Below are 21,548 nucleotides of genomic sequence, written 5' to 3' on the forward strand. Positions count from 1 at the left end.
CAGCACGCTCCCACTGACACGAACAAGGACCAGTCTGTGCACCCTTGGGTGAGGAACATCATGGGGAGCCTGAAGACACTCGGCCTACTTCCCGGCAAGAACCTGCCGTCATTAAACAAGCCAATTGACAGGCACCGTCTCTCTGGCTTCCTCTACAACATCTCTCTGTACCTCCAAGAGATGGGTGCTGAGCTGGAGGAGGCACCGGCAGAGCCAGATGAGGAGCAGCTCTGGGAGAAGGTGCTGCATTACTTTCTCCAGTCTGAAGGGAGTGCTGCAGTGAACCAGTGGAACGGCCGGGTGCCACCTCGACCCAGCGTCAGAGTGCAGGACTGGTTTTTGTCCCTGAGGGGCAGCCCTCACTGGGACTGGCTGTTGGGGCTGCTGCAGAGTTTGATCACTCTATCGGAGCGTCAGCCCCACAGGCCTCTCATGACTTTCTTATCTCAGAACTGGAGGACAGTGAGCGCTGTGTTTGAGGCTGCGCTCCAGGCTCTGCTCAGTGGGACTTATGGTCAGGCCAGTGCAGGCCTGCAGGGCTTCATCTGTGCTCTGAAGGGTCGTAGTGACTGTGCTTTCAGCGTGAGTTGGCTTCAGCAGCTGCTGCGCTTCCTAGAAACACGCAACTGGAAGCCTGTGGTCAGTTTACACCCAGCAGGGGAAGGTGCTGACCACAGCAGAAGCTCAAGTGCATTTGGACGTTTAAAGCCCTTCAGCTTGCCTCCTGAGGCCATGAGGCAAGATGGCTTGTCTAGAAATGCGTCTCTGGAAGATGTGATGGCCGAAGAGGACGACCCAGACTCCATGCAAAGTTTCCTGCTGCAGGCGTTATCACGCTCAGGTGGAGGAGAACGAGGAGGTCACCTGGCACAGAAAAACTTAGCTCTAGTGCAGAGTTTGGACGGGCTGAGGAGGGGCCTTCTGCACAGGGTGGGCAGTTCTGTCTACGGTAACCTGAGGCGGAAAGTGTCACAAGTTACCATGGCACTGCTTGATGATGTCAGCAGCCTGGTGGATGTGCCACAGCCCAACACTCGGGGCCGGTGCTCTATTGGTGAGTAAGTGGAGCAGCTGAATTCAGAGGCTGTTTGCACAATCATAAGAGATGATAACTAATTAACATTAGACAAAAAAATGAGGTAAAACTTGGCTCATCCCACAGAGAAACAGCACCATGCAGTCATACACATAATCTGATTATACAATCATTAGATTACTCAGAAAGAGCATCTCGTCCAGCTTCAGTTCATGTCAGATGGCACTGTGTGTAGATATACTCTTGCATTTTGGTGGTTTCCATCAGATGATAGTTTTGAGAAACACAATGATACAAGTGTGTTTTTCACTAAGTAACATTTCAATTTGAATGTATTCTAGTTAAGAACTAAATTGTGTATTGTCCAGCTTGTATTTAGTGATATTCGCAGAGGAAAAGCCCTTGTTAAGAGCCTGACATCCATTTGGCCCTGGTTTCACCTGAAAGAAACAGGAGAGACAGTGACAGTGACTGACACTGCTTTAAAATCTTTATAATCATCCTGGCTGATGAAAGCATCTCTTGTTAGCCCAGCTAATCTCTTTATCCTCTCATTGATGCCAGTAACATTATATCTTGGGCATTGTTAGCTGAGCTGCACCGTTACATCAGGCATGGTTGTGTACTGCAGGAGCTCCCAGGTGCTTTTTCCACCACTCATTCACTTTGATTTTATGTTCATATTTGCTTTTTGTTTGTCTCTTTGAAGGTGACCTGAGACAACTGATTTTATGGTAAGGTGTTTTAGGATAGCTCAATATGTCATTGCAGTCAATATATTTGACTGTAAAAAGCCAGCAAAAACAGATTCACATTTTTACCATTGCTCTGTCCATGCATATGTAGGGGGATAAAACATAATGTGACGTGGAACACTCAGGCTTTGGGTGTTAGCTCCCAGGGTCTCCCAAGCTCACTCCCCTTCCTGTCCTGCCCCTCCACTGAAGCAGATGAACAGCTACCACCGAGCGACTCATCTCCAAAAACAGGCCCTTTTTCACGAACAATCTCCAAACAAAAACGGCCTCATGACCTCTCTACTGCCTCTCATCACACCCAGCTCAACCAGCCGCAAACAGGGAGATCAAGCGAGATCGACAACCAGCAGAGAGAGATGGACTTTTCCACTTCTATAGAAATCCTGGAGGCTGTTTGTAATGAAACAATCCCAGGCTTGACAGGCGTCTCCAACTTCACAGTGTTCCTCTACTGTAAACTGTTTGAAGGGGAGAACGGGTCAGTTAATTCTGCAGAGGCCCAGATGGGGCTTGACCTGCATGCCACGTGCTCTGATGCAGCATGGTACCTGTCTGCTGCGGAGGAGGACTTCCTCTGGGTTCATGTCTGCAGCGAGTACTTCGCCCATGAATTCAACAACACTGTGTGTGCCAACTCCTCTTTCTGGCTGCAGAGAGCACATCAGGTAACAGGTCACTTTTTTGTCAAGTGTTTTGGGATTTTTTTCTGCCCAACCCCGTTGAAACCTCAGCAAATTGGTTGATTTCTTTCAAAAACATGGGAGGAAGCAATGACCTAAGAATTAGCAAAAATTTGTGAAGAGTACAAGAAAATTACCTCATATTTGGACAAAAAAGAAGTAAAAAAAAAAGTAAAAAAATAAATAAAACAAAACAAAACAAGGACATGACCTTGAAAAAATGCCTAATAAATTATTATAGTTTTATAACATAATTAAAATATGCAATTGTGATCATTATCAATATCGTTTTCCCTAGCTTTTTCATTTTTTCCCTCGACAATTTCCCCTAGCTGTTTTAAAAATAATTTTGGTTAGCTACGAATTTCTTGCAATTTGTGCAACATTTCTTACCAACTTGCTCAGTGCCTATTTTCCAATGTTTTAGAAAGAAATGTCACCGCTTAGGGTTTAAAAAGATTAAATACTTTTGAAAGGCATCTGAAAGCAGCACAAGAAAAGTGATGTCTCTCCAGGTTTCAAGGGGTTATTATCTGTGGCATGGGAAGGACCTGCAGTGCATAAATATTTGTGATTGTTACTTTAAATTCCCTTTATTTTAACTTCTTGTCTTAACTATTTGCAGGTTGCAGGGACAAAGGACGACCATTTTTTTAATCTAACGAGTATAGATGACCTGTGTGTGCAGCTGACAGGTGAGACAGTAGAGAGTCCAGTACTCGATGAGAACTGTCAGGCCCAGTTGGGCAGCAGGTTGCTCAGTGCACAGGCTTTCAGACACTGCTTCCTTCCCAACAACTCTGTCCTGATCTCAGCTCTGTGTGGGAGAGAGTCCCCTGACTCACACCATTCCCTGCCAGAGGGCAGCTGGGCTGCGACATACTGCTCCAAAATCAACTTCTCCCATGTTGAAACTGTTGAGGAGACTTGTCAGTATAGAGCGTGGGCTGTGCATCATTTCACCAACTCCACTCTCCTGGAGCTCTGCGGGCAGACACATGGATTTAGAGAGTACATGTGTCTAAACACCACTGTCTACAATCAGCTGGTAAGGTCAGTGCCTCAGTTTGCTGATGTCTGTGCTGACCTGCAGGCAGAAATGGACGGCAGGAAATGCCTACTGCAGAGGTTCTTTGATATGCTCCCGGCACCATATGAGTTTGACACATCACAGCTGTGTGTGGACCCAGCTCCCCTGCTGATGGAAGCTATACACAAGCTGAGTGTATGTGAGGTTGAAGGAGGGGAGCGTGAGGGTTTTTTAGTGGCACTGGGATACGTGTTGCGAGTCCTGGACTTCATGGTAGGCCTCTCTTCGGGTTTGGACGAGGGAGAAAGAGAGGCGAGACAAGGTTTGGGTCAGGCCATCCTCCTCTCCAGTCTCCTTGACAACACCTCTTGGGCCGAACTGCAGCCAGAAGCCTCCATGAGTGTCCTTCATACTGTGGGAGTCTTCCTCCGGAGAGAGCAGAACAACACTCTCAAAGAGGACCTTCTGAGCTGCTTCAGTGTAAGATGACACACACAAACACACTGACTCACACACAAACACACTGACTCATACACTGAGCAGAGAGTGAATTACTTGTTCTTGCTGTTACATCAGCCTGTCTTGTGGGACCTCATTCAACGGGACGACAACTCATCTGCTCTGAGGTTTCTCCTGCAGGTACAGGCCTGTACAGCTACATTCACATTTAGACTTTCACAACAGATCACTGAACTTTATATTTAGGTCGATCACTTTATCTCACCAGGAGTACCTCCAGATGCCCAGAGACAGCATTCGCACTCTAGTGATGTCTGCTGAAAAAGATGCTGTCAAGAGATTTATCTCCCACATGCATCAAAGTTGGGACCAGCTCCAAGTTGAAACCGGCCAGGTTTGTTCTCAAACTCCCAACAAAACACTCAGGGTACTATTACTGACACCTTTTATTAAAGGGATTGTTCTGACTTTTTTTAAAGTGGGGTTGTTTAAGGTACCTATTCAAAGTCAGTGTATTACCTACTGTAAATGTGAGTTAGAATGCCCCAAGTTTGGAGAAGCCGACATGGAAGCTTAGTAATGTGCTGCTGTGAACAGGGTCAGCAACAAAACATGTTTTACCTACTTAAGAACAGTTCCACCCAAAATTAATCATTTTCAGTTTAAGTATATGCTATACTGAGAGTATTTTCACCGCGTTACCTTTCTGTCAGACAGCCTGTTTTGAGGAAGCTGTTAACAACTTCAGTTCCCCATCTTTGCTCTTGACGGAGTCACCACACTCCAGTTAGAAAAACAATACATTTAGCTTGCTGAACACTGGAGCTGCTGGTCTACTGCTGCTTCAGTCACTCAGTATGTGTTATTGTTGGACTCTGGTAAATCCTAATTTACCCTTTTAACACCAAAGTAACACAATAACTCAAACTAACTAACCGATTGAGGCAGCTGGTACATCAGCAGCTCCTGTGTTCGGCAATGTTATCACTATTTTTCTTTCAATGATCTGGCTTTGAATTGAGCATGATGATTTCATTTTACGTTGGAAATCACAGTCTGACAGTAAGATAAAGCAGTGAGAATACTTTAAGTATAGCATACACTTAAATTGATATAGATTTTAATTAGGTGGGGATTTCTTTTGGTGGGTGAAATACATTTTGTTGCTGTCCCATCCACAGCAGTAGATTGCTTAGCTGGCATGTCAAACTCTAGCCTGATCCCCCAAACTGGGGGTGTGTCGAATTACATCTTTTTATAATACTGGCTATGCATCAGTACCCCATATAACCCAACATTAAAAAATCTTAACATCCCCTTTAAGATAACTGTGCAAGTGAAATCCCTCATCCATCTGTTGACGACTACTTTTATTGCACCCTCTTGTGTTATATCTGTTTTATTTGAATCCAGGGCACAGCCCATGCATAGTTAAAGAGTGCCTTACTGAATGCACATCAGTTTCTGTCCTGCTCTTTTGTTTTCCCTGTCAGGCATCTCAAAAAGAGTTGCAGGCCATGGAAACAATGACCGCTGCTTTCATCCATAAGTTCCCCCGAGTGACCCCTGAACTGTTTGTGGACCTGTCGCAGTTCATTCCCTTCATGTCTGTCTCTGACATCATGAGCTTCCCAGCCTCCCTGATAGTCAACGACAGTGTGTGAGTCACTGACACAAGAAACAGTTGTGTTTGATACATCTTAGTGTCCTGATGCCAACAGCCTCTGTGTTGCTCTTTAGGTTGACAGCCATTCGTGACCACAGCTCAGGGATGAAGTCGCTGCAGAAAAAGGCCTTTGTTAAAAGACTCCTGCAGTCGAGTGTGGTGGGCGATGTCCCTACGTGGCCGCCGTACTTTCTCAGTTCCATCTTCCCACTTTTACCTTACCTCCCAGTCAGTCATTTTCAGCAGCTGACATCACAACAGGTTAGAGGCTGTTTGTGAATTTATTTATTTATTTATTTTTTTACATAACTGCTGTCTGTTTTTAACAGATGTTTGTCATCTCAGACATGATCAGGTGACTAGTAAAGGGGTCATTCTGTGTCACACCAGATAGATTTCGTTCCAATCGTATACATATGCTATTGGACACCAAAAAAAGAAGTTCTGTTCAATATCTTCGCTGTATTTTGACTATTTTTTTTGCCCTTAGGAATGTTACCATTTTCACCCGTTAAAAATAAGCAGATTAGGCAGGAGGCCATTTTTAGGATTCAAATTTCAGATGTATAACTTGTAAAGCCATGGAATTACGTAGAGACACTGTGCAACAGATCCAAAAGATATAAAGGAACAAGTAGTTGTCTTATACAAAAGCTTTAAGAGATGCAGGCTCAGTGAACATTTTTAAACAAAAGCTGGAAACCTATTTATTTAGTCTGGCTTTTAATTCATGTAATTCTTATTACTATTATTAAATATGTGTTCTCTCATTTTTACTATTCTTACTAGTCTCTGTAATTTACACGCTCACTCACATATTTTGTTTATCATCGACTATCTTTTTATTGTTTAATCTTGTTGTCCTTTCTGCTTTTGAATCACCTTAAGTATAGACATATAGACATTTACATACTTGTGGCTAAAAATAAAACATTTGGTTGATATTATACTAAATCAGCGGCTCTGACATAAACAGAATGTGATCTATTTTAAGCATAACAAGCAAAGGTTGACTTTTTGAGATGCAAAAATAGCAATGTGGACTCATTCCTAGGACCATATAAATTTGTGTGAAAAGGGGTTTATGTGTGGGCATGTTGTCTGTAAAAAAAAAAAAGCTATGTATTTCTCAAAATTCAAATATTTTACATAACTTATCTTAACATAACATCTTATACATAAAGTTTGAACAAAATTTAAATTGTAAACACAAACATCTATCAGATTAGACACAGAATGACTCAAAGCCATTCAATGGGGTTCTTACTTAGTGTATGTAGAGATGAGAAGATAAAGAGAAAACCTAAACAAATGAGAAATGCTTCATTACAGCCACGAGGACCACAAAATGACTTTATGAGTATTAAATAAAAACAAATAATACGTAACGGCCTTCACAGTCACTTAGTCTCAGCCCAGTTAAACCCTTTTGGGAGATTTTAGAGAAAGTTGCTCTCAACCACCATCATCACGCACAAACCATAACCTCACCACTTTGAATTTTGTTTTCAGCTTGTTTTAACTTTTTATCTGTTGTCTCCTTTAGCTTACTCCTCTGGTTGAGTTGCTAGGCAACACCAGTCTTGATGGTGTTAGGGGGCGCCATGTGCTGCGGATGCTCATCAGCAAGAAGAAAAATCTGACTAGTGATAACATACTGAGGTGGGACCCAGATATTTAAAGTGTGTGTTTGTCTATCTTTACGATCACTTTGAACCACTGAAAGGTCAGATGCCACTTAACAGTACTCCAGTGTGTTTCCACGGTGATGGTTAATGTTCAGAGCTTCAGTCCTTTGGTTGGTGTTGCTTTGTGTCTTGCCATGGTAAGGCAAGACATGTTTATTCATATTACAAGACAATGCAAAGATATCTCCATAAAACATCAAAGGCATTGAGAGTACTAAAGAAATGCTAAAGAAACACATTATAAAAGGACATTTGAATAAAAATGAAAATGTCAGAACTTGAGAATAGAAAATAAAAACAAGTAAAATTATACTAAGACAGGGATAGAAAGCAAGAGTAAAAGTTAAAGTGCAGTGCAAGAAATGAATAAATATTTGATTTGATAAAAGGCAGCAGCAAAGACATAAGTCCTCAGCCCTGATTTAAAATAACTCAGGGTGTCAGCGGACCTGCAGTTTTCTGGGAGTTTGTTTCAGATATGTGGCTTATAAAAACTAAGTGCTTCTCCATGTTTAGTTTTGACTGTGGGGACAGAAAGCAGACCTGTCTCAGATTAGCGTTGAGGTCTGGATGGGTCATATTTGTATTTTGGACCATTCAGTGCTTTATTAACCAACAATAGTATTTTGAAATGTTTTTTTTAAAGACCTCAACTGGAGTGATGTGATCCACTTTTTTGGTCTTGGTGAGGACTCGAACAGCAGTGTTCTGAATCAGCTGCAGCTAATCATTTTTTATTTTATTTTTATTTTTTTAGGGAGACTTGTAAAGATTCGGTTACAGCAGTGGCTGTTGAAATTCAGGTTTGAGTTCATGACTACGCCAAGATCTGTGGTTTTTAAGCATTGCCAATTGAAGCTGAGAGCTGAATTTCAATCTTTCCTCCATGGTCCCCCAAAATAATTGCATCAGTTTTGTTTTTGTTTAATTGAAGAAATTTGTCAGAGCTTGTATTAGACCATAGGCCCCTGGTGATATGGTAATGTAAATTTCTGTTCCGTCTGCATAATTATGGTAACATATTTGGTTGTTTTCCATAATCTGAGCTCGTCTAAACATGTAGATGTTAAACACAAGAGGCCCCAGAATGGAGCCTAAGGGAACTCTGCATGTAATTTTTGTCCACTTGTGTAATTATTTATTTATTTAACCTTTATTTACCAGAAAAAAAAACTATTAAAAGTAAATAAATAGTATTAAAAATATCTTTTTTTAGAATGTCCTGGCCAAGACTGGGAGCAACATAAGGTACAGACAGACAACGCAGAACAAAGAATACAAAATCAGAATGTAAAACACAAAAATAACACAAAATTAAGTTGCTACAAGGAAGGACTAAAAAGTATGTTAATATATCCTACACGTGAACCATAACAACAAGAAAAAATAAAACATCAGTTAAGATACACCCTGACATTGGCATGTAGAAGATGACTTACAAAAGTCCTGCGACAGTGCTCTGAACACGCTAGAGGAACCAATGAGTGCAGCTTTAATTCTTTTTACCGAAGACTCCACCTATATGGAGCTGCGTATATAAAGGCTTTTGACAACCCTAGGTTTAGAAATTAGCAGGTACAACATATTACTTAAATTGTTTTTGGCATTTGACATACTTGATATGTCCCTGTGTCACTGTTGACATGACCCCAGAAATTATTTCTTGGCATCCAAGATCATGACTGATTAGTATTGATTAGTTTGGTCAAAGGTTGTTTAGGTATTGATGTGTTGTGCTGCACCAGGTATGGATATTAAAGGCAAAGATTCCCCAAATAAATCTTAAAAAGAGGAGTGGCTGCAAATGTCCTTTTGCAGGTTAGGAGTCCTTGCATGTTACCTGGATCCAGTGGACCTGGGTTCATTTCTGAAGGACTCAGCTGTGTCCTCGGCTCTCTGGCAACAGCTGGCTCAGTGCATGTCCAAGGGGTTCATTAGTGCCAGTGGCAGGGTAAGCAGCACGTGCAAGACACTGACTTAGTTTGCATGCTCAGCGTATTCTGGTTTTAGCCTTTTTTACTTGCTGTTTGCATGGCCGATGAAGATGAACATCCTACGTGTGTTCCCTTTTGCAGTCACAACAGAAAATCTGCTTTAAACCACTAACAATCTCAGTGCCTGACTAACTCTGTTAAACGTTTTCATGGGCAGCTGTCCTCTTGGTTGATACCAGCCGTTGAAAGCCTGAACGTCAGCAGCATGACTCCCACAGACATGTCTGCCCTCAGAGGTCTGTTACCTCAGCTAGGAGCTTCCTTCTTGCTGTCGCTCTCCTCACAACAGCTCCTGGAAATCTTCTCACAGCCAGGATTACACAGATGTTCCCCTGCACAGGTCAGCGGGGAATTTGTTGTTTTTTCCACACATGACTTGTTGTTGTTGTTGTCATCTTGGGCAAAGTTGCTGAAAGTTCTACAGGATTTTGTATTTTTCAATATAAGTAGGCGTAACGGTAAATTTTTTTTAAAGTAGTTGCATATCCATGAAAGTTTTTACATTTAATTAAAAGAAATGTTATGATGCCATATGAAACTGTGATGCATCACCCCTTTTCACTTACATGAAAAGCTAACCTTGACGAGTGTAGAGATTTTTATTATATCTGTGGATTTAATGAATTAGCTACACAGGTCTAGGTAAGAGAAGAGAATAAACATTTATGAAATATGTGACCTTTACTCAGAACGCTCGTCTTTTTTTTGTTGTTGTTGTAATTTGTCAATACTCTCCTCAGGCTTTTCAAATGTTATCCAAGATTTCAAAGGACACTGCTGTAAGTAGATGTTTTCAAAATATTTTTTGCTTAATTTCAGCCAACTGCACTTTCATCAATGTATTTCTCCTTCACTGCCAGCTCACCATGGAAAAACTGTGCAGACTGCAGCCGTTACTCCCTGGTCTCTCCCCTGCTGTGCTCAGAGACCTCCTGTGGCCTGAGATCAGTGAAGCTGCCCACTGCCAGTGCTGGAGGATATTGCTAACTGAGCTGAAGCCCAGCCAAAGAGCCGTGCTATACAATGCAGTGCAGGAGGTGACGGAGCTATTATCTGTCTTTAGTACAATACTTATCACTTCTCTCACCTTTTCATCCCTCCCCATTATTAGCTGTGGCTCACATTGTCATGACGTGATGTGCAGATAGACACAGTGGAGGTGGATACGTCCATTTTTATTCTAACTTGTAAAACTTCCTGGAAAATATCATAATAAGTAAAAACAGAAAAGCTGGCCAGAGTTACATTAATGTAATGTTATGTTACATGATGGTGCTGAATGCACAAAGAAGTACACATTTAGCAACTGCGAACTCTGCTCTCTCAGTCAATACAGAATACACTGAGGAATTGATTGCTTCAATTGACTTGATTTACCATCAACACTGATTGGACATCCACATAAAAGTTGGCAAAAAATTCCCTTTAAATGCATCTAGGTTTAAATTCACTGTGTTTTTTTGTTGATGTGTCAGCAGGCTCTCCATTTACAGAACATCACTCAGCAGGTAAACTGTCTATTACCATTCAGCCCTCTGAGGAAGCTCACAGAAACCTTAGACGGAGAAACAATCCTGAGAGATCTCAGCCTGTACAGAGACATACGCTGGTCACCACAGCAGGTGCACATCTTACCTTAATTTACCTTTGTGTGCTGTTTAGCAATGCATCAATATGACAACAATAGGTTGGCAGTTCTCTGACTAAAGAAGAAAATGCTACCAGCTTCGGTCTTTGGTCCCATTAATCTGCAACTCATTGGATATGCTTCAGATGAGCCTTTCAGGATATTAATACTCCACACGCATCAGCTGCCATCAAGCTAATTAGTTTGGATGTACTACAATGGTGTGGAGGAGTGTAGCATAAATTAATAATGGCTACCTTAAAGGGATTTTGTCACAGCCAAAAGTGTATTTTACCTCCTGCTCCCGGCCTAACAAGACCTGAGTCAAATCAACAAAGATGGCCCTTTTCAGTTCAATATCAAACCTAAAATATCATATTTCAATAACCCCAAAGCTGTTTCAATACCCTTTGTTAGTTGTGTGATTTATATTTCACCTGGTCTCACTCCCGACTTGTCAAATACCAACACTTGGTCAGTGGCTATCGGTGTCAGACTTTGATACACAGAGGCATTCGTTAGCAGCAGAATAAGATGCAACAGGCGGCAGCATTTTTTTAAGCTCTGGGCAACACCCATAGTACAAAGGGTGAGAAATTCCACATAGGGCAGGTTCGAAGTGAGGTAAATGGGCCAAACAGACTCGACACTTTCACCTGTGAACCTGCTGTTTGTGTCCCATGTGAAACGAAATGTCAATCAAGTTATTGACAAGTGCTAGCATGTGCACCATGCTATGCTAGTGACATTACATTTTGTTAGTAAGGAACATACCTATTTTAAGCTGGCTTTTAAAAGTTGTTATTTTTGTCCTCCACAAAACAGAGCAGCAGTTTAATTTTTCAATTATGAATAGATTCCAACAATGAGCACCTTTTACAGGCAATGATCCATCAAAACATCCTCTGAAACTTCAATAATGCAGCATAAGCAAACTTTTTGCTTTTCTTAGTATGTTCACTATGTTATAATACTCTCACTTTTGTCAAAATATGGGTCTGACTTGTGAGTGAACACACATATCTGAAAGGGAGTTACATATGTAAAAACATCATGCTGCCATTAATCTTTTATAGTAAATACAAATTAATTTTGCTCCTTTGATTTAAATATTACTTTTTTGAAGGTAAATGGTAAAAATGCTGAGTCTGACGCTTCTTTTTGTCTGGACAGGCTCAACTTTTATTCACAAAGATCCACAAATTTAAAAACATTACCAGTAAGATGGTGAGGTAAGTTGGATTTATTGCACCAGAGCATTCAGATCAATGTTTTCAATGGTTAAGTAATTTTACCTGCAAACTAAATCAATGACTCAAAACTTATAGTTGTTTTTAAGGCTGTGACACTCACTCATTAAACAATTTAAACAGTGACCTCTCTTTTGCTTGCAGGGATCTGGGTCATATTGCCGGTGGAATGAGTTGCAACTTTTTGAGGCTTTGGAGCAATGATACAGATTTTGCAGATCTATTTCAATTTGTTAGTGAGCTGCCTGAAAGCGTAAGACCTGCTCTGGTGAGGAACACATACTCAACCCTCCTGATACCCTTCTGATATGCAGTCATGATTCATTAGTTTATTGTTGTTGTACATATTAAAATTATGCTCAAATTCTAACAAGTTCAGATGTGTTTTGGCTGTGTCACCAGCGAAAATGTATTGTAGACGAGCTGAGGAAACAACCTGAATTTGACCTCAGTGCTTTGAGCGCTGGGTTTGCTGCAACTTTACCGTAAGTACCCCTTTATCAAGCGTAATTATTTTACAGTTTAACCAAAGACAACTACATTAACACCTCTGCTTTGTTGTTCTCCAGTGTGACAATGATAGAGGACCTCTCAAACGCCTCCTTCAGAGCCATTCTGGACCACATTCAGGCACACTTTGCTGATTTCCTCAGACTGCCACATTATAAGCAGACAAATTTAGCAGAGAAAGCCATAACTGAGCTGGTAAAACACCAACACCAACTATTCAAATGCTGCGTTTATTGCATATCTTTACATGATTTACATGAGCTGACAAATTGTTGTATGTTTTAGGTAGAAAGGTGTGACTAGAAACAAGTTGCTGCTTGTAATTTACAAACATCTTAAGTTAGAAATCCTAATTAACCTCAGAGTAATTAAGATGATAAACACCATGAGCATCAGAGCAAACTGGAACTCAATATTTCTGGTTAAATTAATTCAGGGCTCGCATCAGTGGTGGTGACTCATGTATTTGATTTGTATTAATGGGGCAGAAGAAAAACAAACTCCATTTGTTGGTTTAGTCTTCTCAGGAAAGCACACAAGAGAAACAGATGGAGAAAGAGATTCAGAACCTGCCTCATCCTCTCAACAGTTTTTCACACAAGTGAAGTCATATCAGTGTGAAATCCCTGTAATCCAGGCCATCTGACTGTGTGTGGTGCTCTGCAGGGCTTGTCTCAGGCTGAGGGGGAGATTGATGGCACCACTCTGGACATCCTGGGGCCTTTACTGCCTTTCTTGGACAGGGACAGTTTGGCTGTGGTGGACAGAGGAGCTCTGGCTCTGCGGCTGGAGGAGATGAGAAGTTTCTGCCTTCCTAATGAGGCTCTGAGAGATATCAGTGCCCTGCTTACTCAGAAAGATCTTCTCGGGTAAAAAAGAAGAAAACACATCTGCTGGAGAAAACATGATATGTCCCAGCTATGACAACTGATAATATGTCAAGAGCTAAATTTAAATATTTGTTCCAGCAATTTATATTAAAAAAGATTGTATTGGCTGCACACATGCAACAAAAAAAACAGTTAAAAATTTACAAAAGTATTTCAAAAGTTGGATTTTTTTAGGGGAAATACAGTAAATATGACATTTTAATACCAACCATATGACCTGTAGCTTTAAAAATTACTGTGACAAGTAATTTAACCCAATAAAGCCAAAACAAGAATCTGCACGTCACAGTTATGACAAAAATATGTCAAATGCTTAATTTCTAAATGATGACAGTGATTATATTCTTTACTATGTACATGCTATGTACATACATACAAAAAACAACTAAAGACAAAAGTAATGATTCAATATCAAAAAATTAAAGGTCCAGTGGGTGAGATTTAGGGGGATTTGGTGGCATGTAGAGATTGGGATAACAGATGAGTTAAAACTTATCTCGGGCAGTATTCCTGCAATGATTGTCATTCAGGAGGTTTTTATTGTATATATTATTATTAATTATCCACAGTGATCTCTTCCTCTCCAAAACCAAATATACCCAGTGATTTACATCAGTAAAAGCACTAAATAAAGCAGTTTCACTTTGTAAAATCAGTATTTTTCTCACTTTCTTGTCAGGAAGCGGCTATTAACCTCAGTTGCCAACGCAAAAAACAAAAATCGTTGGATCAGTCAGTCTTTGACCATTCTGGTCTACTGTAGAAATATGTCAGTGCAACACGGCGATCTTTAAAGACGAGGACCCACTCTCTATGTAGATACAATCAGCTCATTCTAAGATATTGAAAACACAATTCTTATTTTCAGGTGATAACACACTAAAAAACATACTTATTATATTATACAATTTCTGCCAAAACATCCCCCTAAATCCTACACAGTGAACCTTTAAATGCTTCTTCCTGTGTCTAATCAGCAGCCAATCTTTGATGGGTTAATGTCTGTTGACAAATATTGACTTGAGCTTCTACCAAAGTTATTTCAGGTCATCCTGAGGGGAACATGAATGTCTGTACCACCCACTCAACAGTTGAGATATTTTAGTCTGGACCAAAGTGATGGACAGACCAATACCAAAAATTTACCATATAAGTCAGTTACAAATAAGTTGCTAAAACAAGGCACCTTCCTCTCCTGTTAGTGTAGTGTTGCAGAATAAAAGGAGTCGAATAGGTTGTAATCTGAAATACACAATATGCCTGCTAGGAAAACCTGCTTGCTGCAAGACAGAAAACAGCAGTGATGGTAAGATATCTGTGTTTGTTTGCCAGGGAGCCATCCAAATGGCAAGTTGGAGATGTGGAACATTTGGGCAGGCTGGTGTTTTCTCTCTCAACAAAGCAGATTAACTCCATCCCACTGGTAAGCACCCAAAAGCATCAACCCAAGGAAATATTTGATTTCACTGCACTTTCCTGACAAGCCTGACAATATGTGTTTAACCCTGTGCAGACGGTGTTGAATAAAGACACAGTGGAGCAGGTCCTGGTGGGTCAGAGTCGCTGGGAGGACAGTGTGGTGGGTGGAATCTGTGTCGCTCAGTGTATGGACCGACGTCGGCAGAGACAGCAGACTCAAAGTCTCATTCGAGGGATTGTCAAAGCACGGAGCAGGAGGGCAAAAGGTTCAATAGATACTTGCTTGTAGATCTGTTGAAACTGCGTCTAACACTTTGTGTCAGTTTTTTACTCATATCAGTGTGCTTAAGTCACTGGTGTCTCTCTGAGCAGTGCCTGTTCCAAGCTGTGCAGACATCAGAGGGACATTTCCTTCAGCTTGGACCTCCATTCAGCTCAGCCGAATGTCACTGGAGGAACTGAAACAGTGTGTAGAAGTTTTCGCTCAGGACTCTTCATTGAGCTCAGAGCAGCGCCGAGCACTGTGGGTAAAACTAAGGCAGGTCAGTAAAACTGTGAACAAGCACGGGAAGTTGAGAGTTTAATCTCAGATTACCATTTGACTCTAAGTCTGACTTGTGGTTCAGCAGTCCTGTCCCCCTCCCACATAAGATCATGTTCCCATCAGGCTTCCTAACATCAGAACCGAATTCTTTGTAAAAATGCATTATCCCTAAAAAAAAAAAAGTCAACAAACTTTGATTTGTGGTGCCTGAGAATTTCTGGGTTTTTTTAGAGCAGGTAGTTGCACCCTGGCTCTAACACTGAAAGAGAAGGACAGCTGAGTAAATTGTATAGTGTTGTAACATCTACATAACTTTTCACTCAATCCAGTCCTTCAGTCCAGTGAGAGAGCTGAGAGCAGATCAGATGCTGGCTCTGGGCCCGGTGGTGACTGAAATGGGAGAAAAAGAGCTGCACGACGCCAATCTCACTGATCTGGGTGTCTTGGCACATCTGGGGACACTGACAGACTGGAGCCCTAAAAAGGTTTTCTAATCTCTCATTTTGATGTAAAACTTAAAGTAAATGAAAGAATCTCTTCCTGGAGAACAAGCCATTAGTGTGTGTTTAAAGGAACACTTTACCCACAAAAGGATGATTTATAAATCAGTCACTCACCCCATGTTACCTTGAATTCATGAGGAAAACTGTGTATTTGTCCCATGCTGGCAGCCTGAACGAAGAATCTGAAAATGGAGGAAACACTTGATGAATTGAAGTGACGGGGCTCCGTTTAATAACAAAACAATTTATCAAAACATCTGTTTTCAAACTTTTACACAACTTGTGCAGTATAATCCAAGTCTCATTTATCCAGTCGCATACGCAGTACTTCCCAAACACATGCATTTTTGCTAAAATGTTACTACACGTTTTTAAAACACTTCAGCATACAGTCTCATGCACGGATGAGTAGTGTTCCTGTGTTTGAACTCCTCCCAGTTGAATGCACAAGCAGTGCTAAAACGCACGCGCTTGCCCAGGAGTGTTCCTTGTATACCTGAGTTTTTTGAATAGTAGTAGTATTGTGGCTAAAATGCATGTTTTTGGGAAGTACTGAGCATACGACTGGATAAATGAGACATGGATTATACTGCATGAGCTGTGTGAATGTTGTTACAGAGTTTTGCTGTTGTTTAACTCGGACCCCTTTACTTAAATTCATCAAGAGTCTTTTCAGTTTTCAGACTCTTCATTTACTGTGGAGGCGTGGGAGAAACACAAATTCAACACAACACAGGGTGAGCAATTGATGTACAAATAATTGTTCTGTGCGGAAAATATTTCTTTAATATTTTGATTTGTTGTTTTTTTCCCCAGATGAGAGCAGTGATTTTAGGTACAATGCGGAAACGCAAACTGAAAGTGGAGCAGTTGACGGCTGTTGATCTGGCAACATTTGGTCATCTGATGTGCGGTCTGTATCCCTCAGAAATAAAAAGACTGAGCCCCTACAACCTCAGGTCAGTCAAACACGTAAAACATAAACTTCCTCTGTAATGCAACAACTCACCAATATGTCATCAAATAATTGTGAAATACTACTGTATATAAAATACAAAAAATGGCATCTAAACAAAGGCGAGCAGTGCAAAGTGGTTGACATTCATTATTAATTTGTATACAAGTTAATAATTGCATTATGCACAGACACAGCAGTTCTTAGCATCAGTGATGATCTTGATGAATCCTTCTAATACCATAACAGAATGACTTGCTTCAGGTTTCAGAGAGCAATGAATCGATTCTACATTGGCCTGCCAACAGATGCTAATTAACAGGAGGCTGGTGCACATTTCTTAGCAGCACTACTCTCGTAAAACATACTGCATACCCCAGAGGAGGATAAGGTCCTAAATCTTTCTGCTCACTCTGCAGTATGGCTGTCCTGTTCCTGCGGGATACGTCCCTGCCATGCACTGAGCAGCAGATGGAGGCACTGACAAGCCGTTTGTCCAGACCTGAGGCCTTTGGTCCGGTCAGTGCTTGGGGACCAGAAGTTTTCACTGAAATTGGAACATTGGCAGGTACAATAGAACATAATATCCCTGGGGATGTAAACTTTTTTGTTTTGTTTTTTCAAAGAGTGAGGAGGATGGGAGGAGGAAATGGCAGGTCTTAAAAAGTTGAAAAGTTGAGGAGAACTTTTATGCATTCTGTTGTTTTTATTTTAATTATATAACAAGTGTTTGTGTCCCTGTCCAGTGGGCCTGGAGGACATGGTGCTGTCAGCTCTGGTACAAGAACAAGTGGAGGGAATCACCCCTGAAGCCATCGCACTGATGTCACCTAAGAAGATGGCAGTGAGTTTCACCTATGGCTTTAGAGCTAACCTGCAGAACAATGTTTACCTTCAGAATCAAAGTTCATTCAAAGAAATAGAATTTCACTCTGTTTCCATGGGTTCAGACTGTTTCAATCATGTCCTGTTGCTATGGCAACAACTTTGGTCCCTGTTTCTTTCCTATGGTGGTGCCAGAGTTTGGTGCCATTTCTATAGAAGTTAATGGGGCAAACATGGCAAGACCATAGACCACACTATAACCATCACATCTTTGCTGTTTCACTTTTGACTGAAAAACGCTTCCAACAAACAAACCAAAAAAAAACCCCATAGATTACGTGATGCTGACTTATGTTTTTATCTAAATATGCATTTTAATTTTCCTTGTTATTGATCTCCAAACAGATCACAGTTCTGTCTCAAGCCTGTTTGGTCCAACATAGCTACTGCATTAACAGATATTCCAACAGGAAATATAAAGGGACCCATTTTTCGGTGTTTATGTTATAAAATTTGAAACAGTCTATAAGCAGCATCAATGGCAAATGTGGCTGAATTGTATGATTTTGAGAAATGATGTTTAATGTCAGACTGTCATGACTTACTGAGACACTTGAACAGAATGGAGCCATTGTTACTGTGATAAGTGACACCTGCGTTTTATCTTCCATAAAACTTCAAAAAGCTTTGCTGTCAAAAATATATGGCAACTATGAACAAATGTTTGGGATTTTTTTTGTGATAAAATTAGCTGCTTTTATCGACTTTGTGGATTTCTGAAAATTATGTGAACTTGGAATTTAAAGATGTTGCAGCCAAATGTATATATTTTACCTATAATTGCCATAGATTTATTTATTTTTTAATACTTTTTTGAAAAAAATGTTTAAAAAAATGTTTTTTTATTTTAGAAAATTAGGTATTTGTCATGATATGTCATAAAAATTTAATGGATCAAACTATTACCCTATGACATTTTCTCTTCCTTTAAATGGATGAATACTTAAAGGGAGAGTTTGCTTCCAAATTGAAAAAAAATACATATTTTACCTCTGCTACCTCACCTAGCATCACTGAGCTAGCTAATATTATAGCCCTGCCGAGGAGAATACCATTAATGTTTCTATACATAAATAATCTACAGTATAATACATTTTACAGTACATTTGTTCAACAATCATAAGAAAACTAAAGAATTTATATCAAAAAGTATAACGAAATATATGCAAAGGGCCTCTTTTCAAATGACAAAATGTCCTGTAGGAGTCAATCAGTATTTGTGTTGGTTGTGTGTCTGACAGGTGGTGTTCAGTGCAGTTCAGATGTCGTGGCTGAGCGCAGAGCAGGCGTGGGCGGTCACTGAGAAGCAGTGGGCAGAGCTGGATGCTGAGCAGCGGCACGCTGTCGGACTTGCTCGATATGAAGGAGATGTCCTGCTGGAGTTAAGAGGTTTGTCTTGAAAAACAATGATGGTGATAAAACGTCCTTTTTAATAACCTTCTTCATTATGAGGCAGTTAGAGCCAATTTTTCCTAGGACGAGTTTGTGAGCGTATACACTTTTATTATGGTATTACTTGTTTGCACTAACCAATTTGATTTTTATGTTGTGTTTATAGGGTGATGATAAATACCCTGTTTGTGTGCTCCCACAGGGAGAAATTCGGCTCCAGCAGCAGACAGCTTCACCATACGCTCACTGGCTCTGTGCCTCTTGTTATGGCAACTCATGTAACATGCTGGAACGAATGTAATTATCCCTTGACCTCCCTTGGTATCGTCATATTTGTACTTCCAATAAATATTTTGAACTGTTATGTTTCCTTTGTGCATTGGTACTTGAATTTACATCGATCTATTTGGGCTCTGCTGCTCCTGTTTCACTTTTATGTGAGCTATCAGCCTGACAATATGTAGATATGTGTATAATATAACTTTGTTCAAACAATCAAAGGAAACAATATGAAGATTCATGTTTAACTGACAGAGGGAATGGCTTTATAAACTTCACAGGATGTGTGATCAAGCATGTACACTTGAAATAATATTTTATAAATTAAATAACACTGAAATATCTTAAATCCTGTCACCTTAACTACTGAGAGTGGTGTCTATAAAAGACCTTTGAAATCTTTTACCCGTTTATTTATAAAGTCTGTTGACACACTAACCTGCCTACCATCGAGACCTGTGGCCCCCATGGGGACCTATTTCCATCTACAAGGACCTAGTTTGCTGATTTCAGTACAGAAATGCAGACCTTATGTATGAATACTTTTATCCTCTTGTAACATCTTTTATACTTCCTGTATGTTTTATTAAATATAAACTCTTAAAACTTCTATAAGAGATTATATGTGTGTTATATTAGTATTATTTCAGTATTGTGTTATAATACTGAGATAGCAAATGTTTTTGTATTTGTTGGCATGAGAGATGTAATAGTAAGATTTAATATCAGAATTAGTTATTGACCAGCCTGCTGTATCTGTAAGTCTGTAAGAGGATTCACTAATCCCCCCTAATACTCCTGCATGCAGGTATTTTTCATCTCTTGAGTGTGCCACTGCATTACAGATGAGAGTTAAATGCAATGGAACTTTTAAGCTCTCAGGATTTGTGACTTTAAAGAGCAAAACAACAAAAAATCTGTGATCTGACATTTACATGCCTTTAAATGTTTCTAAAACTACAAAAAAAAAAAAAACAAACATGTAAAAGCCTCAACAAGAATTAAATAGAACTTGAATGTGCCCCCTAATTAGATGCTTTAACCCTTTTTGGGGTTGCCCAAAGTGGGGCTGGTGAGCCAAAGGTTTGATTTGGTGATAGATAGATAGATAGATAGATAGATAGATAGATAGATAGATATCACTGTTTATGCTGTTTTAGATTGCGTGATGTAAAAATGCTCTTTAAATATGTAGGATCCCTATTTAGTATCTTCTTTCCTATAATCTGAGCCTGTTGTGAAACTTCACAAGAAGTCACTTTGATTGAAGTAAATAAAAAAACAGTAGTGGCACATGGGCAAAGGCATTTCAGTTACGGGAACTTAACACAATAAAATGCAATACAATATGGTACAACTGGTGTTTGCTTTTGGACTGTGGCCCACCATTACGTTTTTAGTTTTGGTCCCCCAAGGGAAAATTTGTGGGCACCCCTGGTCTGTATTATATTGTGGTTTAAGGTTCTCAGATGGGATGCAGGGCCTTACAGGCGACATCAGCACAGCGAGGGTGGAAAAAGAAGGAGGCCAGAATATCGACCAGATAAAGCAAGCAGCTGCCTGGGCATCACACCTCCAGAGGCCCCAAGAGCCCCAAGGTTAACCGCTTGTTAATTGTTTCCTCTTTTAGTAATTTAATTAATTACATATTTGTTAAAGAATGTGGCCTTCTACAATACAATATCCATGAAGATGTGCATGTAATTTATTTTGTGACCCTGTGTACATGGGCCCTGTGTAAAAATGTAGTTTCAATAATAGTTGTGTAATTTTAGCAGTTACTGTGCTCACATGGTGCGTTTTTAAAGATATTACTTCTTTCACTTTCTGAGCTCTTCATGACATACAGACAACATGGGACCGAAAAGTTTTATTCCAGCGTAGGAGTCGGCTACTGTCTGATTCTGAGAAAATAAATAATGCAGTTGAAATATATCGTCTGGATTGTCTTCGTGGTGTCTTGGAGAGGACAGGGTGCAAACT

General features: G+C 40.3%; 1 protein-coding gene across 1 annotated transcript; it reads left to right on the forward strand.

Moving 5' to 3' along the window:
* The first annotated feature begins 732 nt into the window (after positions 1-732).
* On the forward strand, positions 733-21,168 carry LOC121944128 (stereocilin). The gene is made up of 29 exons (XM_042487818.1): positions 733-1,054; positions 1,746-1,770; positions 1,883-2,459; positions 3,100-3,984; positions 4,081-4,143; positions 4,232-4,357; positions 5,457-5,623; positions 5,704-5,890; positions 7,176-7,291; positions 9,136-9,268; positions 9,469-9,651; positions 10,052-10,090; positions 10,172-10,348; positions 10,790-10,933; positions 12,112-12,170; positions 12,333-12,456; positions 12,591-12,673; positions 12,758-12,893; positions 13,365-13,567; positions 14,921-15,011; positions 15,102-15,273; positions 15,380-15,549; positions 15,881-16,036; positions 16,871-17,013; positions 17,429-17,577; positions 17,756-17,853; positions 19,136-19,283; positions 19,489-19,564; positions 21,027-21,168. Exons 1-29 carry the CDS (start codon positions 733-735, stop codon positions 21,166-21,168), a joined length of 5,094 nt encoding a protein of 1,697 aa, XP_042343752.1.
* The last annotated feature ends 380 nt before the right edge of the window (positions 21,169-21,548 follow it).

This window comes from Plectropomus leopardus, chromosome 1 (genome assembly GCF_008729295.1).
Source record: "Plectropomus leopardus isolate mb chromosome 1, YSFRI_Pleo_2.0, whole genome shotgun sequence".
Classification (NCBI taxonomy): domain Eukaryota; kingdom Metazoa; phylum Chordata; class Actinopteri; order Perciformes; family Serranidae; genus Plectropomus; species Plectropomus leopardus.

What these genes read in the sequence shown, in the direction of transcription:
- LOC121944128 (XM_042487818.1), top strand. Translation starts at nt 733, where the DNA reads ATGAGGCAAGATGGCTTGTCTAGAAATGCGTCTCTGGAAGATGTGATG. An exon ending in AAAGCGTAAGACCTGCTCTG is followed by an intron (nt 12,457 to 12,590) that starts GTGAGGAACACA and finishes CTGTGTCACCAG; the next exon opens with CGAAAATGTATTGTAGACGA. An exon ending in ACGGAGCAGGAGGGCAAAAG is followed by an intron (nt 15,274 to 15,379) that starts GTTCAATAGATA and finishes CTCTCTGAGCAG; the next exon opens with TGCCTGTTCCAAGCTGTGCA.